The following is an 18,510-nucleotide window of genomic DNA, read 5'->3' as shown; positions in this document are numbered from 1 at the left end:
TCCCTAGCCCCAACCCACTACTCCCAAGCCCCGACTCCCAAGCCCCGACTCCCTAGCCCCGACCCACTACTCTCTACTCCATAGCCCCGACTCCCTAGCCCCGACTCCCTAAACCCAACTCCCTAGCCCCGACCCACTAGTCCCTAGTCCCGACTCCCTAGCCCCGACTCCCTAAACCCAACTCCCTAGCCCCGACCCACTAGTCCCTAGTCCCGACTCCCTAGTCCCGACTCCCTAACCCCTACTTCCTAGCCCCGACTCCCTACTGCCTAGGCCCGACTCCCTAGTTCTGACTCCCTAGCCCCGCCTCCCTAGCCCCGACTCCCTAAACCCAACTCCCTAGCCCCGACCCACTACTCCCTAGTCCCGACTCCCTGGCCCCGACTCCCTAGTCCCGACTCCCTGGCCCCGACTCCCTAACCCCTACTTCCTAGCCCCGACACCCTACTGCCTAGTCCCGACTCCCTAGTTCTGACTCCCTAGCCCCGACTCCCTACTGCCTAGCCCCGACTCCCTAGCCCCGACTCCCTAGCCCCGACCCACTACTCTCTACTCCATAGCCCCGACTCCCTAGCCCCGCCTCCCTAGCCCCGACTCCCTAACACCCAACTCCCTAGTCCCGACTCCCTAGTCCCGACTCCCTAGTCCCGACTCCCTAACCCTTACTTCCTAGCCCCGACTCCCTACTGCCTAGTCCCGACTCCCTAGTTCTGACTCCCTAGCCCCGACTCCCTAAACCCAACTCCCTAGCCCCGACCCACTAGTCCCTAGTCCCGACTCCCTAGCTCCGACTCCCTGGCCCGACTCCCTAACCCCTACTTCCTAGCCCCGACTCCCTACTGCCTAGCCCCGACTCCCTAAACCCGACTCCCTAGCTCCGACCCACTACTATCCACTCCCTAGCCCCGCCTCCCTAGCCCCGACTCCCTAAACCCGACTCCCTAGCCCCGACCCACTACTATCCACTCCCTAAACCCGACTCCCTAAACCCGACTCCCTAGCTCCGACTCCCTAGCTCCGACTCCCTAGTCCCGACTCCCTAGCCCCGACCCACTAGTCCCTAGTCCCAACTCCCTAGCCCCGACCCACTACTCCCAAGCCCCGACTCCCAAGCCCCGACTCCCAAGCCCCGACTCCCTAGCCCCTACTCCCTAGCCCCGACCCACTACTCTCTACTCCCTAGCCCCGACTCCCTAGCCCCAACCCACTACTCCCAAGCCCCGACTCCCAAGCCCCGACTCCCTAGCCCCGACCAACTACTCTCTACTCCATAGCCCCGCCTCCCTAGCCCCGACTCCCTAAACCCAACTCCCTAGCCCCGACCCACTAGTCCCTAGTCCCGACTCCCTAGTCCCGACTCCCTAACCCCTACTTCCTAGCCCCGACTCCCTACTGCCTAGTCCCGACTCCCTAGTTCTGACTCCCTATCCCCGACTCCCTAGCCCCGACTCACTACTCTCTACTCCATAGCCCCGACTCCCTAGCCCCGACTCCCTAGCCCCGACCCACTACTCTCTACTCCATAGCCCCGACTCCCTAGCCCCGACTCCCTAGTCCCTAGTCCCGACTCCCTGGCCCCGACTCCCTAACCCCTACTTCCTAGCCCCGACTCCCTACTGCCTAGTCCCGACTCCCTAGTTCTGACTCCCTAGCCCCGACTCCCTAGCCCCGACCCACTACTCTCTACTCCATAGCCCCGACTCCCTAGCCCCGACTCCCTAGCCCCGACCCACTACTCTCTACTCCATAGCCCCGACTCCCTAGCCCCGACTCCCTAGCCCTGACCCACTACTATCCACTCCCTAGCCCCGACTCCCTAAACCCGACTCCCTAGCCCCGACCCACTACTATCCACTCCCTAGCCCCGCCTCCCTAGTCCCGACTCCCTAGTCCCGACTCCCTTGTCCCGACTCCCTAGCCCCGACCCACTAGTCCCTAGTCCCGACTCCCTAGCCCCGACCCACTACTCCCTAGCCCCGACTCCCTAGCCCCGACTCCCTAGCCCCGACTCCCTAGCCCCGACCCACTACTCTCTACTCCCTAGCCCCGACCCACTACTCTCGACTCCCTAGCCCCGACTCCCTAGCCCCAACCCACTACTCCCAAGCCCCGACTCCCTAGTCCCGACTCCCTTGTCCCGACTCCCTAGCCCCGACCCACTAGTCCCTAGTCCCTAGCCCCGACCCACTACTCCCAAGCCCCGACTCCCTAGCCCCGACCCACTACTCTCTACTCCCTAGCCCCGACTCCCTAGCCCCAACCCACTACTCCCAAGCCCCGACTCCCAAGCCCCGACTCCCTAGCCCCGACCCACTACTCTCTACTCCCTAGCCCCGACTCCCTAGCCTCGACCCACTACTCTCTACTCCCTAGCCCCGACTCCCTAGCCCCAACCCACTACTCCCAAGCCCCGACTCCCAAGCCCCGACTCCCTAGCCCCGACCAACTACTCTCTACTCCATAGCCCCGACTCCCTAGCCCCGACCCACTAGTCCCTAGTCCCTAGCCCCGACCCACTACTCCCAAGCCCCGACTCCCTAGCCCCGACCCACTACTCTCTACTCCCTAGCCCCGACCCACTACTCTCTACTCCCTAGCCCCGACTCCCTAGCCCCAACCCACTACTCCCAAGCCCCGACTCCCAAGCCCCGACTCCCTAGCCCCGACCCACTACTCTCTACTCCCTAGCCCCGACTCCCTAGCCCCGACCCACTACTCTCTACTCCCTAGCCCCGACTCCCTAGCCCTGACCCACTACTATCTACTCCCTAGCCCCGACTCCCTAAACCCAACTCCCTAGCCCCGACCCACTAGTTCCTAGTCCCGACTCCCTAGTCCCGACTCCCTAACCCCTACTTCCTAGCCCCGACTCCCTACTGCCTAGTCCCTACTCCCTAGCCCCGACCCACTAGTCCCTAGTCCCGACTCCCTAGCGCCGACTCCCTAGTCCCGACTCCCTGGCCCCGACTGACTCCTAACCCCGACTCCCTACTGCCTAGTCCCGACTCCCTAGCCCCGACTCCCTAACCCCGACTCCCTAACCCCGACTCCCTAACCCCGACTCCCTAGCCCCGACTCCCTACTCCCTAGCCCCTACTCCCTATCCCCGACCCACTACTCTCTACTCCCTAGCCCCGACTCCCTAACGACTACTCCCTATCCCCGATCCACTACTCCCTAGCCCTGACTCCCTAGCCCCGACTCACTATCCCCGAACCCCGACTCCCTAGCCCCGACCCACTACTCTTTACTCCCTAGCCCCGAACCCCGACTCCCTAGCCCCAACTCCCTAGTTCTGACCCCCGACTCCCTAATCCCGACCCAGTAGTCCCTAGTCCCGACTCCCTAGTCCCGACCCAGTAGTCCCTAGCCCCGACTCCCTAGCCCCGACACCCTAGCCCCGACTCCCTAGTCCCTAACCCCTTACTCCCTAGCCCCGACTTCCTAGTCCCTAACCCCTTACTCCCTAGCCCCGACTCCCTAGTCCCTAACCCCTTACTCCCTAACCCCTTACTCCCTAGCCCGACTCCCTAGCCCCGACTCCCTAGTCCCTAACTCCTTACTCCCTAGCCCCTAACCCCCTACTCCCTAGTCCCGACTCCCTAGCCCCGACCCACTAGTCCCTAACCCCTACCCCCTAGTCCCTAACACCTATCCCCTTCCCCAGGAGTTCCTAAAACTTTTTTGGGACTGCCTCTAGCCTAGCCGCTAGCCTAGCCGCTGGCCTCTGACCAGTAACTTCAGGAGCATAACAACAGCACCTGCGAAGGCCAGTGGCAGAAGGAGAAGGCGGGTCAGGAACAGGTTTATTTCTTCTGGTTAGGCTATCTTGATCTCTGGATCCCTCTTTAGTAATTTGCGTGTCTTCATTTTTAATCTCAGTGCGTAAAGAATCAGACCAGCTCAGTACATACAGTATAGTTGATTTATTAACACATAGGGTGCATCTCTACATGAAAAAATACACGTAAAAAGAACATTGGACTCTCGGTCGACCAAGATGTTTCTTAGTACTAGTCCTCGGTTGCAACACCGAGTTCCAAACTGCCTCTGGAGGCAACGTCGGTACAATAACTGTTTGTCGGGAGCTTCATGAAGTGGAAACGCTGTCTCTGGAGTGATGAATCACGCTTTACCATCTGGCAGTCCGACTGATGAATCTGGGTTTGGCGAATGCCAGGAGAACGCTACCTGCCCAATGCAATGCCAATTGTAAAGTTTGGTGGATGAGGAATAATGATTTGCGGATGTTTTTCATGGTTCGGCCTCTTAGTTCCAGTGAAGGGAAATCTTAACGCTACAGTTTACAATGACATTCTAGACAATTCTGTGCTTCCAACTTTGTGGCAACAGTTTGGGGAAGGCCCGTTCCTGTTTCAGAATGACTGGTTTGTCATGATCGGTGTGGAAGAGCTTGACTGGCCTGCACAGAGCCCTGACCTCAACCCCATCGAACACCTTTGGGATGAATTGGAACTCCGACAGTGAGCCAGGCCTAATCACCCCCAACATCAGTACCCGACCTCACCAATGCTCTTATGGCTGAATGGAAGCAAGTCCGCTCAGAAATGTTCCAACATCTAGTGGAAAGCCTTCCCAGGAGAGTGGAGGCTGTTATAGCAGCAATGTTCCAACATCTAGTGGAAAGCCTTCCCAAGAGAGTGGAGGCTGTTATAGCAGCAATGTTCCAACATCTAGTGGAAAGCCTTCCCAGTAGAGTGGAGGCTGTTATAGCAGCAATGTTCCAACATCTAGTAGAAAGCCTTCCCAGTAGAGTGGAGGCTGTTATAGCAGCAATGTTCCAACATCTAGTGGAAAGCCTTCCCAGGAGAGTGGAGGCTGTTATAGCAGCAATGTTCCAACATCTAGTGGAAAGCCTTCCCAGTAGAGTGCAGGCTGTTATAGCAGCAATGTTCCAACATCTAGTGGAAAGCCTTCCCAGAAGAGTGGAGGCTGTTATAGCAGCAATGTTCCAACATCTAGTGGAAAGCCTTCCCAGTAGAGTGCAGGCTGTTATAGCAGCAATGTTCCAACATCTAGTGGAAAGCCTTCCCAGAAGAGTGGAGGCTGTTATAGCACCAATGTTCCAACATCTAGTGGAAAGCCTTCCCAGAAGAGTGGAGGCTGTTATAGCAGTAAAGGGGAACCAATTCCATATGAATTAATACCAGGATTTTGGAATGAAATGGTCAACGTTTGGTCATATAGTGTATTATGTGACTTGTTAAACACATTTTTACTCCTGAACTTATTTAGGCTTTTACAAAGGGGTTGAATATTTATTGACTTCAACATTTCATTTTTAATTAAACATTTTATTTTTTGAATTTCAGCGTTTCTCTCGCGACCCCATTTTCAAATCGTCGACCCACCACATTGTGTCGCGACCCCTAGTTTGGAGTCCCTACCCCTTAACTTCAAACCCCGGGGACTTTATTTATCCCCAATGTAGAATACCTCAGAGGATTGGCTCGTTAAGAAGACCTCAGAGGATTGGCTCGTTAAGAAGACCTCAGAGGATTGGATGGCTGATTAGATACATCTGGTCTTTGTTCTATCACCAGGTGACCTCCTCCGAGGATGCTGTCACCCCCTCGTCAGCTGTGACCCCGTCTACTGCTGCTTCCTCTCGACCTTTCATCCCGGTCACGGACGACCCCGGAGCCGCTAGCATCATCGCAGAGACCATGACCAAAACTAAAGAGGTGAGCTCTACCCCCCCCCCTCCCCTCCCAGTGACTGGCCCACCTCTCTCTAACCCTGGTTAGATGATGCTGTTAGAGGTCTCATCTTCTTGTCTTTACGGTACGGTGAGTGTTTGGTTCCATCAGTAATGGAACCTATAACCCTAGCGGTGCTATCAGTAAATGTTATTCTTGTGGTTCTCTTCCAGGACTCAGAGTGTCAGAATAAGACCGGGGCTCCAGAACCTCAGTACCTGGACGAGTTCACCAGTCTGCTGGTACCTGATGATACCAGGGTGATGGTGGACCTGCTGAAGCTGGCGGTGTCTGTTCGCTCTGGGGAGAAGGGCAAGGAGGTGCTGTCTGCTGTGCTGTCTGGGATGGGGACTGCCTACCCACAGGTAGAGTACACAAATGCATAGTAGGCACGGCAGGACGCGCGCGCACACACACACACACACACACACACACACACACACACACACACACACAGATACGGACTAGAGCTGGGACGATAAACCGAAAATTACTTACATTGTCTCTTACATCGGTCATTTTCTGAGATTTTGCTATACAATGTTCATGTAGCTTGTTTTAAAACTGTTATTTGGTCGACAGTATTATATACATTATGCTGATTCCTGCTATGTAGTATTATATACATTATGCTGATTCCTGCTATGAAAGTATCTGCCTGTCCCTGTTTGGCAGTCGGCTAATCTCCCCACTGACATGGAGTAGAGATGTTCCTGACTCACTTCCTGTCCCCACTGTGACATGGAGTAGAGATGTTCCTGACTCACTTCCTGTCCCCACTGTGACATGGAGTAGAGATGTTCCTGACTCACTTCCTGTCCCCACTGTGACATGGAGTAGAGATGTTCCTGACTCACTTCCTGTCCCCACTGTGACATGGAGTAGAGATGTTCCTGACTCACTTCCTGTCCCCACTGTGACATGGAGTAGAGATGTTCCTGACTCACTTCCTGCCCCCACTGTGACATGGAGTAGAGATGTTCCTGACTCACTTCCTGCCCCCACTGTGACATGGAGTAGAGATGTTCCTGACTCACTTCCTGTCCCCACTGTGACATGGAGTAGAGATGTTCCTGACTCACTTCCTGCCCCCACTGTGACATGGAGTAGAGATGTTCCTGACTCACTTTCTGCCCCCACTGTGACATGGAGTAGAGATGTTCCTGACTCACTTCCTGTCCCCACTGTGACATGGAGTAGAGATGTTCCTGACTCACTTCCTGTCCCCACTGTGACATGGAGTAGAGATGTTCCTGACTCACTTCCTGTCCCCACTGTGACATGGAGTAGAGATGTTCCTGACTCACTTCCTGTCCCCACTGTGACATGGAGTAAAATATTTACTTTTATAGCGATATTATTTTTAGTCCATATCGCCCAGCTCTAGCACCTCCCCCAAAAAGTAATCATTATCGCAAAACAATTGGTCCATTTATAGATCTGTGTCCGTACCACACAGCTCTAATACAGACACACAGCCATTGCTTACCCACAGGTGCTCTTACATGTTTTGTATTTCCAGTGCCTTGTGAAAAGGGATTTCATGGTTGATTTGAACCGTTGAATATTGAAAATGTGTCTGTCTGTCCCTGTGTTACGCTGCAGGTTGCAGACATGCTTCTGGAGCTGTGTGTCACTGAGTTAGAAGACGTGGCCACGGACTCTCAGAGCGGTCGTCTGTCCTCTCAGCCGGTGGTGGTGGAGAGCAGTCATCCCTATACGGACGACACCTCTACCAGCGGCACCGTCAAGATACCTGGTAACATTTTAAATACAATGCACTGGCAGACAGAGGAACTGAGGGTGGAGTCTCTGTTTTAGACAGAGGAACTGAGGGTGGAGTCTCTGTGTTGTAGACAGAGGGACTGAGGGTGGAGTCTCTGTGTTGTAGACAGGAACTGAGGGTGGAGTCTCTGTGTTGTAGACAGAGGAACTGAGGGTGGAGTCTCTGTGTTGTAGACAGAGGAACTGAGGGTGGAGTCTCTGTGTTGTAGACAGAGGGACTGAGGGTGGAGTCTCTGTGTTGTAGACAGGAACTGAGGGTGGAGTCTCTGTGTTGTAGACAGAGGAACTGAGGGTGGAGTCTCTGTGTTGTAGACAGAGGAACTGAGGGTGGAGTCTCTGTTGTAGACAGAGGACCTGAGGGTGGAGTCTCTGTGTTGTAGACAGAGGACCTGAGGGTGGAGTCTCTGTTGTAGACAGAGGACCTGAGGGTGGAGTCTCTGTTGTAGACAGAGGACCTGAGGGTGGAGTCTCTGTTGTAGACAGAGGACCTGAGGGTGGAGTCTCTGTTGTAGACAGAGGACCTGAGGGTGGAGTCTCTGTGTTGTAGGTGCGGAGGGACTGAGGGTGGAGTCTCTGTGTTGTAGACTGAGGACCTGAGGGTGGAGTCTCTGTTGTAGACTGGGGAACTGAGGGTGGAGTCTCTGTTGTAGACAGAGGACCTGAGGGTGGGGTCTCTGTTGTAGACTGGGGAACTGAGGGTGGAGTCTCTGTTGTAGACTGGGGAACTGAGGGTGGAGTCTCTGTTGTGGACTGAGGGTGGAGTCTCTGTTGAATACAGAGGAACTGAGGGTGGAGTCTCTGTTGAATACAGAGGAACTGAGGGTGGGGTCTCTGTTGTAGACTGAGGACCTGAGGGTGGAGTCTCTGTTGTAGACTGAGGGACTGAGGGTGGAGTCTCTGTTGTAGACTGAGGATCTGAGGGTGGAGTCTCTGTTGTAGACTGAGGACCTGAGGGTGGAGTCTCTGATGTAGACTGAGGGTGGAGTCTCTGTTGTAGACTGAGGGACTGAGGGTGGAGTCTCTGTTGTAGACTGAGGAACTGAGGGTGGAGTCTCTGTTGTAGACTGAGGACCTGAGGGTGGAGTCTCTGTTGTAGACTGAGGACCTGAGGGTGGAGTCTCTGTTGTAGACTGAGGGACTGAGGGTGGAGTCTCTGTTGTAGACTGAGGACCTGAGGGTGGAGTCTCTGTTGTAGACTGAGGGACTGAGGGTGGAGTCTCTGTTGTAGACTGAGGACCTGAGGGTGGAGTCTCTGTTGTAGACTGAGGGTGGAGTCTCTGTTGTAGACTGAGGAACTGAGGGTGGAGTCTCTGTTGTAGACTGGGGAACTGAGGGTGGAGTCTCTGTTGTAGACAGATGAACTGAGGGTGGAGTCTCTGTGTTGTAGACAGAGGAACTGAGGGTGGAGTCTCTGTTGTAGACTGAGGACCTGAGGGTGGAGTCTCTGTTGTAGACTGAGGACCTGAGGGTGAAGTCTGTTGTAGACAGAGGAACTGAGGGTGGAGTCTCTGTGTTGTAGACAGAGGACCTGAGGTTGGAGTCTCTGTTGAATACAGAGGAACTGAGGGTGGGGTCTCTGTTGTGGACTGAGGGTGGAGTCTCTGAATACTCAGGAACTGAGGGTGGGGTCTCTGTTGTAGACTGGGGAACTGAGGGTGGAGTCTCTGTGTTGTAGACAGAGGACCTGGGGCTGGTCTCTGTTGTGGACTGAGGGTGGAGTCTCTGTTGAATACAGAGGAACTGAGGGTGGGGTCTCTGTTGTAGACTGAGGACCTGAGGGTGGAGTCTCTGTTGTAGACAGAGGAACTGAGGGTGGAGTCTCTGTGTTGTAGGTGCGGAGGGACTGAGGGTGGAGTCTCTGTTGTAGGTGCGGAGGAACTGAGGGTGGAGTCTCTGTTGTAGACAGAGGAACTGAGGGTGGAGTCTCTGTTGTAGACAGAGGAACTGAGGGTGGAGTCTCTGTTGTAGGTGCGGAGGGACTGAGGGTGGAGTCTCTGTTGTAGACAGAGGAACTGAGGGTGGAGTCTCTGTTGTAGACAGAGGAACTGAGGGTGGAGTCTCTGTTGTAGACAGAGGAACTGAGGGTGGAGTCTCTGTGTTGTAGACAGAGGAACTGAGGGTGGGGTCTCTGTTGTGGACTGAGGGTGGAGTCTCTGAATACTCAGGAACTGAGGGTGGGGTCTCTGTTGTAGACTGGGGAACTGAGGGTGGAGTCTCTGTGTTGTAGACAGAGGACCTGGGGCTGGTCTCTGTTGTGGACTGAGGGTGGAGTCTCTGTTGAATACAGAGGAACTGAGGGTGGGGTCTCTGTTGTAGACTGAGGACCTGAGGGTGGAGTCTCTGTTGTAGACAGAGGAACTGAGGGTGGAGTCTCTGTGTTGTAGGTGCGGAGGGACTGAGGGTGGAGTCTCTGTTGTAGGTGCGGAGGAACTGAGGGTGGAGTCTCTGTTGTAGACAGAGGAACTGAGGGTGGAGTCTCTGTTGTAGACAGAGGAACTGAGGGTGGAGTCTCTGTTGTAGGTGCGGAGGGACTGAGGGTGGAGTCTCTGTTGTAGACAGAGGAACTGAGGGTGGAGTCTCTGTTGTAGACAGAGGAACTGAGGGTGGAGTCTCTGTTGTAGACAGAGGAACTGAGGGTGGAGTCTCTGTGTTGTAGACAGAGGAACTGAGGGTGGAGTCTCTGTGTTGTAGGTGCGGAGGGACTGAGGGTGGAGTTTGACCGGCAGTGTTCTGCAGAAAGACGTCATGACCCTCTCACCATCATGGATGGAGCCAATAGGATCATCTCAGTCCGATCAGGTGACCACAAGACACTCCCCGAGCACACCCCCCAACACTTAATTCGATGTTCGAGGGGTTTTGTTGTCTTCATGGTGTGTCCCTGCCCTCCTCAGGTCGTGAGTGGTCGGACTGGTCCAGTGAGTTGAGGATCCCAGCTGATGAGTTGAAGTGGAAGTTTACCAGCGATGGATCTGTCAACGGATGGGGTTGGCGCTTCACTGTCTACCCTATCATGCCTGCTGCTGGTATGACCCACACACTGTCCACCCTATCATGCCTGCTGCTGGTATGACCCACACACTGTCTACCCTATCATGCCTGCTGCTGGTATTACCCACACACTGTCCACCCTATCATGCCTGCTGCTGGTATGACCACCACACTGTCTACCCTATCATGCCTGCTGCTGGTATGACCCACACACTGTCTACCCTATCATGCCTGCTGCTGGTATGACCACCACACTGTCTACCCTATCATGCCTGCTGCTGGTATGACCACCACACTGTCTACCCTATCATGCCTGCTGCTGGTATGACCCACACACTGTCCACCCTATCATGCCTGCTGCTGGTATGACCACCACACTGTCTACCCTATCATGCCTGCTGCTGGTATGACCACCACACTGTCTACCCTATCATGCCTGCTGCTGGTATGACCCACACACTGTCTACCCTATCATGCCTGCTGCTGGTATGACCACCACACTGTCTACCCTATCATGCCTGCTGCTGGTATGACCCACACACTGTCTACCCTATCATGCCTGCTGCTGGTATGACCCACACACTGTCTACCCTATCATGCCTGCTGCTGGTATGACCACCACACTGTCTACCCTATCATGCCTGCTGCTGGTATGACCCACACACTGTCTACCCTATCATGCCTGCTGCTGGTATGACCACCACACTGTCTACCCTATCATGCCTGCTGCTGGTATGACCCACACACTGTCTACCCTATCATGCCTGCTGCTGGTATGACCCACACACTGTCTACCCTATCATGCCTGCTGCTGGTATGACCACCACACTGCCTCCCACCACACTGCCTCCCACCACACTGCCTCACCACCACACTGCCTCACCACCACACTGCCTCACCACCACACTGCCTCACCACCACACTGCCTCACCACCACACTGCCTCCCCACCACACTGCCTCCCCACCACACTGCCTCCCCACCACACTGCCTCACCACCACACTGCCTCACCACCACACTGCCTCACCGCCACACTGCCTCACCACCACACTGCCTCACCACCACACTGCCTCACCACCACACTGCCTCACCGCCACACTGCCTCCCCGCCACACTGCCTCCCCACCACACTGCCTCACCACCACACTGCCTCACCACCACACTGCCTCACCACCACACTGCCTCACCACCACACTGCCTCACCACCACCCTGACATAGTCTGTAGTTATTTGTTCATATTCTGTGTCTGTCCCCCAGGGCCCAAAGACCTCCTGTCTGACCGCTGCATCCTGTCCTGTCCCTCCATGGACCTGGTGACCTGCCTCCTGGACTTCAGGCTCAACTTGGCCTCCAACAGGCGTATCGTACCCCGCCTGGCTGCCTCCCTGGCTGCCTGCGCTCAGCTCAGTGCCCTGGGTACGAGGACCGCGTCAGTGTCATATAGGACCTACCTCAGCGTCATCTCTATATCTCTAGCTGCGGCACTACAGTCTAGCTGCGGCAGTACAGTCTAGCTGCGGCAGTACAGTCTAGCTGCGGCAGTACAGTCTAGCTGCGGCACTACAGTCTAGCTGCGGCAGTACAGTCTAGCTGCGGCACTACAGTCTAGCTGCGGCAGCACAGTCTAGCTGCGGCAGTACAGTCTAGCTGCGGCACTACAGTCTAGCTGTGGCAGTACAGTCTAGCTGCGGCACTACAGTCTAGCTGCGGCACTACAGTCTAGCTGCGGCACTACAGTCTAGCTGTGGCAGTACAGTCTAGCTGTGGCAGTACAGTCTAGCTGTGGCAGTACAGTCTAGCTGCGGCAGTACAGTCTAGCTGCGGCAGTACAGTCTAGCTGTGGCAGTACAGTCTAGCTGTGGCACTACAGTCTAGCTGCGGCAGTACAGTCTAGCTGCGGCACTACAGTCTAGCTGCGGCAGTACAGTCTAGCTGCGGCACTACAGTCTAGCTGTGGCAGTACAGTCTAGCTGTGGCAGTACAGTCTAGCTGTGGCAGTACAGTCTAGCTGCGGCAGTACAGTCTAGCTGCGGCAGTACAGTCTAGCTGCTTCTCAGTGTTAGGGGGAAGCTGTGGCAGCACAGTCTAGCTGTGGCAGCACAGTCTAGCTGTGGCAGCACAGTCTAGCTGCGGCAGTACAGTCTAGCTGCGGCAGTACAGTCTAGCTGCGGCAGTACAGTCTAGCTGCGGCAGTACAGTCTAGCTGCTTCTCAGTGTTAGGGGGAAGCTGTGGCAGCACAGTCTAGCTGTGGCAGCACAGTCTAGCTGCGGCAGTACAGTCTAGCTGCGGCAGTACAGTCTAGCTGCGGCAGCACAGTCTAGCTGCGGCAGTACAGTCTAGCTGCGGCAGCACAGTCTAGCTGCGGCAGTACAGTCTAGCTGCGGCACTACAGTCTAGCTGTGGCAGTACAGTCTAGCTGCGGCAGTACAGTCTAGCTGCTTCTCAGTGTTGTTAGGGGGAAGCTGTGGCAGTACAGTCTGTCATTGTGTAGTTATGACCCGGTCTCCTCTGTCATTATGTAGTTCTGACCCGGTCTCCTCTGTCATTATGTAGTTCTGACCCGGTCTCCTCTGTCATTATGTAGTTCTGACCCGGTCTCCTCTCTGTCGTTGTGTAGTTCTGACCCGGTCTCCTCTCTGTCGTTGTGTAGTTCTGACCCGGTCTGCTCTCTGTCATTATGTAGTTCTGACCCGGTCTCCTCTCTGTCATTATGTAGTTCTGACCCGGTCTCCTCTCTGTCGTTGTGTAGTTCTGACCCGATCTCCTCTCTGTCGTTGTGTGGTTCTGACCCGGTCTGCTCTCTGTCATTGTGTAGTTCTGACCCAATCTCCTCTCTCTCATTGTATGGTTCTGACCCGGTCTCCTCTCTGTCGTTGTGTAGTTCTGACCCGATCTCCTCTCTGTCGTTGTGTAGTTCTGACCCGATCTCCTCTCTGTCGTTGTGTAGTTCTGACCCGATCTCCTCTCTGTCATTGTATGGTTCTGATCCGGTCTCCTCTGTCATTATGTAGTTCTGACCCGGTCTCCTCTCTGTCGTTGTGTGGTTCTGACCCGGTCTGCTCTCTGTCATTGTGTAGTTCTGACCCGATCTCCTCTCTGTCATTGTATGGTTCTGATCCGGTCTCCTCTGTCATTATGTAGTTCTGACCCGGTCTCCTCTCTGTCGTTGTGTGGTTCTGACCCGGTCTGCTCTCTGTCATTGTGTAGTTCTGACCCGATCTCCTCTCTGTCATTGTATGGTTCTGACCGGTCTCCTCTCTGTCGTTGTGTAGTTCTGACCCGATCTCCTCTCTGTCATTGTATGGTTCTGACCCGGTCTCCTCTGTCATTATGTAGTTCTGACCCGGTCTCCTCTCTGTCGTTGTGTAGTTCTGACCCGATCTCCTATCTGTCGTTGTGTAGTTCTGACCCGATCTCCTATCTGTCGTTGTGTGGTTCTGACCCGGTCTGCTCTCTGTCATTGTGTAGTTCTGACCCGATCTCCTCTCTGTCATTGTATGGTTCTGACCCGGTCTCCTCTCTGTCATTGTGTAGTTCTGACCTGGTCTCCTCTCTGTCATTGTGTAGTTCTGACCCGGTCTCCTCTCTGTCATTGTGTAGTTCTGACCCGGTCTGCTCTCTGTCATTGTAAAGTACTATGTATAATTTGTCTTGTAGCAGCAGGACATCGTATGTGGGCTCTGCAGAGGCTCCGTAAACTGCTGACCACAGAGTACGGCCAGTCCATCAACATCACCAGGCTGCTTGGGGACAGTGAAGGAGAGTCTCGCTCCATGAGTTTTACAGGCAGTGCGCTGGCCGCCCTGGTGAAGGGTCTTCCCGAGGCTCTCCAGAGGCAGTATGAATACGAGGACCCCATCGTCAGGGGAGGAAAACAGCTGCTGCACAGCCCCTTCTTCAAGGTAGGCTAACAGAACCTGTACCTGTACCTGTGGTCTCCCAGTGACAGCCGAGGGGAAGGTGTAATGAATGTGTGCCATTTATAGATTCAGTTTGTCTTTGCGATTTCAATATCATTATGAATCAGTCTGTTTGTTTGTTTTTAGGTGCTGGTGGCTCTAGCCTGCGACCTGGAGTTGGACACCCTACCCTGCTGTGCTGAGACCCATAAGTGGGCGTGGTTCCGCCGGTACTGTACTGCATCCAGAGTGGCTGTCGCTCTGGACAAGAGGACTCCTCAGCCACGCCCCTTTCTGGATGAGGTGGGTTGGGCAAGACAGGCCATCATAACTGTTAATATACAATATATATACGAAAGTATGTGGACACCCTTTCAAATTAGTGGATTCGGCTATTTCAGCCACACCCGTTGCTGACAGGTGTATTTAAATCGAAAACACAGCCATGCGATCTCCATAGACAAACATTGGCAGTAGAACGGCTTTACTGAAAAGGTCAGTGACTTTCAACGTTGCACCGTCATAGGATGCCACCTCTCCAACAAGTCAGTTAATCACATTTCTGTCCTGCTAGAGCTGCCCAGTCAACTGTAAGTGGTGTTAATGTGAAGTAGAAACGTCTAGGAGCAACAACGGCTCAGCCACAAAGTGGTAGACCACACAAGCTCACAGAACTGGACCGGCAAGTCCTGAAGCGCGTAGAGCGTAATAATTGTCTGTCCTCGGTTGCAACACGACCGAGTTCCAAACTGCCTCTAGAAGCAACGTCAGCACAAGAACCTTTCGTCGAGAGCTTCATGAAATGGGTTTCCATGGCCGAGCAGCCGCACACAAGTCGAAGATCACCATGTGCAATACCAAGCGTCAGCTGGAGTGGTATAAAGCTCACCTCTCACTGGACTCTCATTGGACTGGAGCAGTGGAAACGCGTCCTCTGGAGTGATGAATCACGCTTCACCATCTGGCAGTCCAATAGACGAATCTGGGTTTGGCGAATGCCAGGAGAACGCTACCTGCTCCAATGCATAGTGCAAACTGTAAAGTTTGGTGGAGGAATAATGGTCTGGGGCTGTTTTTTATGGTTCGGCCCCTTAGTTCCAGTGAAGGGAAATCTTAACACTACAGTATACAATGACATTCTAGATGTGCTTCCAACTTTGTGGCAACAGTTTGGGGAAGGCCCGTTCCTGTTTCAGCATGACAATGCCCCCGTTCGGGCGGCAGGCAGCCTAGTGGTTAGAGCGTTGGACTAGTAACTGAAAGGTTGCAAGATCGAATCCCCGAGCTGACAAGGTACAAATCTGTCGTTCTGCCCCTGAACAAGACATTTAACCCACTGTTCCCTGGTAGGCCGTCATTGTAAAATAGGAATGTGTTCTTAACTGACTTGCCTAGTTAAATAAAGGTCAAATAAAAATAAAATGTCACAAGGTAAGGTCCATACAGAAATGGTTTGTCGAGATCAGTGTGGAGGAACTTGACTAGCCTGCACAGAGTCCTGACCTCAACCCCATCAAACACATTTTGGGGTGAATTGGAACGCTGACTGTGAACCAGGCCTAATCACCCCCAACATCAGCGCCCAGCCTCACTAATGCTTTTGTGGCTGAATGGAAGCAAGTCCCCACAGGCACAGTCCCCAATGTTCCAACATCTAGTGGAAAGCCTTCCCAGAAGAGTGGAGGCTGTTATAGCAGCAAAGGGGGGGACCAACTCTATATTAATGCCATGATTTTGGAATGAGATGTTGACGAGCTGGTGTCCACATAGTGTATCATCACCCTTTTATCCAACTGCCCCTCTGATCTTCTGATCTGGACATTATCTATAATCACTCTGATCTGGACATTATCTCTAACCACTCTGCCCCTCTGATCGGGACATTATCTCTAACCACTCTGCCCCTCTGATCGGGACATTATCTCTAACCACTCTGTCCCTCTGATCTGGACATTATCTCTAACCACTCTGCCCCTCTGATCGGGACATTATCTCTAATCACTCTGATCGGGACATTATCTCTAACCACTCTGTCCCTCTGATCGGGACATTATCTCTAATCACTCTGATCGGGACATTATCTCTAACCACTCTGTCCCTCTGATCTGGACATTATCTCTAACCACTCTGCCCCTCTGATCGGGACATTATCTCTAATCACTCTGATCTGGACATCATCTCTAACCACTCTGCCCCTCTGTAGGTGACGAAGAAGATCCGTGAGTTGATGGCTGACTGTGAGGTGATGAACGTCCTCCACGAGAGCCATGACCTGTTTAAGAGAGAGCAGGACGAGCAGCTTGTCCAATGGATGAACAGGAGACCTGACGACTGGACGCTGTCTGCAGGAGGCTCCGGGACCATCTACGGCTGGGGTCACAACCACCGGGGTCAGCTAGGGGGCATTGAGGGGGCAAAGGTCAAGGTCCCCACCCCCACAGAAGCCCTGGCGACTCTGAGACCTGTTCAGCTGATAGGAGGGGAGCAAACCCTGTTTGCTGTCACTGCTGATGGAAAGGTAAAGACCAGTAGAGACCAGTAAAGGTTATTTCAGCTGATAGGAGGGGAGCAAACCCTGTTCGCTGTCACTGCTGATGGAAAGGTAAAGACCTGGTGGGGTCCAGGTGGGGTCCTGGTAGATGCCTGGTGGGGTCCTGGTAGATGCCTGGTGGGGTCCTGGTAGATGCCTGGTGGGGTCCTGGTAGATGCCTGGTGGGTTCCTGGTAGATGCCTGGTGGGGTCCTGGTAGATGCCTGGTGGGGTCCTGGTAGATGCCTGGTGGGGTCCTGGTAGAGGCCTGGTGGGGTCCTGGTAGAGGCCTGGTGGGGTCCTGGTAGATGCCTGGTGGGGTCCTGGTAGAGGCCTGGTGGGGTCCTGGTAGAGGCCTGGTGGGGTCCTGGTAGAGGCCTGGTGGGGTCCTGGTAGATGTCCTGGTAGATACCCGACTGGGTATTGGAGGGGTCCTGGTAGGGTCCTGGTAGAGGCCTGGTGGGGTCCTGGTAGATGTCCTGGTAGATACCCGACTGGGTATTGGAGGGGTCCTGGTAGGGTCCTGGTAGGGTCCTGGTGGAGTCCTGGTGGGGTCCTGGTGGGGTCCAGGTGTGGTCCTGGTGTGGTCCTGGTTGAGTCCTGCTGGGGTACTGGTGGGGTCCTGGTAGAGTCCTGGTGGGGTCCTGGTAGAGTCCTGGTGGGGTCCTGGTGGGGTACTGGTGAGGTTCTGGCGGAGGCCTGGTGGAGGCCTGGTGGAGGCCTGGTAGATTGTTGGTAGAGGCCTGGTAGAGGCCTGGTAGAGTCCTGGTAGGCTACGGTATGTGACTGTTGTCTGTCTTCCTCCAGTTGTATGCTACAGGGTACGGTGCGGGGGGCCGGCTGGGTATTGGAGGAACAGAGTCCGTGTCCACCCCCACTCTGCTGGAGTCCATCCAGCATGTGTTCATCAGGAAGGTGGCGGTGAACAGCGGAGGGAAACACTGTCTAGCCCTGTCCTCTGAGGGAGAGGTCTACTCCTGGGGAGAGGCTGAGGACGGAAAACTGGGACACGGCAACAGGAGGTAAGGATGGGCAGAACATATATACACTATACTTTATACACACTATACACACTATACTATATACACTATACTATATACACACTATACACACTATACTATATACACACTATACACACTATACTATATACACTATACTATATACACACTATACTATATACACTATACTATATACACACTATATACACTATACTATATACACACTATACACACTATACTATATACACACTATACACACTATACTATATACACTATACTATATACACACTATACTATATACACGATACTATATACACACTATACTATATACACTATACACACTATACTATACACACTATACTATATACACACTATACTATATACACACTATACTATATACACTATACTATATACACACTGTACTATATACACTATACTATATACCCACTATACTATATACACTATACACACTATACTATATACACTATACACACTATACTATATACACTATACTATATACACACTATACTATATACACACTATACACACTATACTATATACACACTATACTATATACACTATACTA

The 18,510-nt window shown here is 53.7% G+C and overlaps 1 protein-coding gene across 8 annotated transcripts in view; it reads left to right on the top strand.

Moving 5' to 3' along the window:
- Nucleotides 1-18,510, top strand: part of LOC139409593 (HECT and RLD domain containing E3 ubiquitin protein ligase 2) — a 217,678-nt gene that overhangs the window by 155,830 nt on the left and 43,338 nt on the right. For all 8 annotated transcript variants that reach the window (XR_011634432.1, XM_071154987.1, XM_071154989.1 and 5 more), the window contains 10 exons: nucleotides 5,565-5,705; nucleotides 5,894-6,085; nucleotides 7,326-7,479; nucleotides 10,197-10,304; nucleotides 10,400-10,531; nucleotides 11,755-11,913; nucleotides 14,156-14,400; nucleotides 14,545-14,700; nucleotides 16,601-16,915; nucleotides 17,734-17,948. Coding sequence is in view for 7 of the 8 variants with exons in the window: in XM_071154987.1 (XP_071011088.1) it covers nucleotides 5,565-5,705; nucleotides 5,894-6,085; nucleotides 7,326-7,479; nucleotides 10,197-10,304; nucleotides 10,400-10,531; nucleotides 11,755-11,913; nucleotides 14,156-14,400; nucleotides 14,545-14,700; nucleotides 16,601-16,915; nucleotides 17,734-17,948 (1,817 nt within the window). In the remaining variant the exon portion in view is untranslated. The remainder of the gene's footprint in view (nucleotides 1-5,564; nucleotides 5,706-5,893; nucleotides 6,086-7,325; nucleotides 7,480-10,196; nucleotides 10,305-10,399; nucleotides 10,532-11,754; nucleotides 11,914-14,155; nucleotides 14,401-14,544; nucleotides 14,701-16,600; nucleotides 16,916-17,733; nucleotides 17,949-18,510) is intronic.

Source organism: Oncorhynchus clarkii, chromosome 5 (assembly GCF_045791955.1).
Source record: "Oncorhynchus clarkii lewisi isolate Uvic-CL-2024 chromosome 5, UVic_Ocla_1.0, whole genome shotgun sequence".
In the NCBI taxonomy this organism is placed as follows: domain Eukaryota; kingdom Metazoa; phylum Chordata; class Actinopteri; order Salmoniformes; family Salmonidae; genus Oncorhynchus; species Oncorhynchus clarkii.
This window is presented reverse-complemented; position numbering and strand designations above follow the sequence as displayed.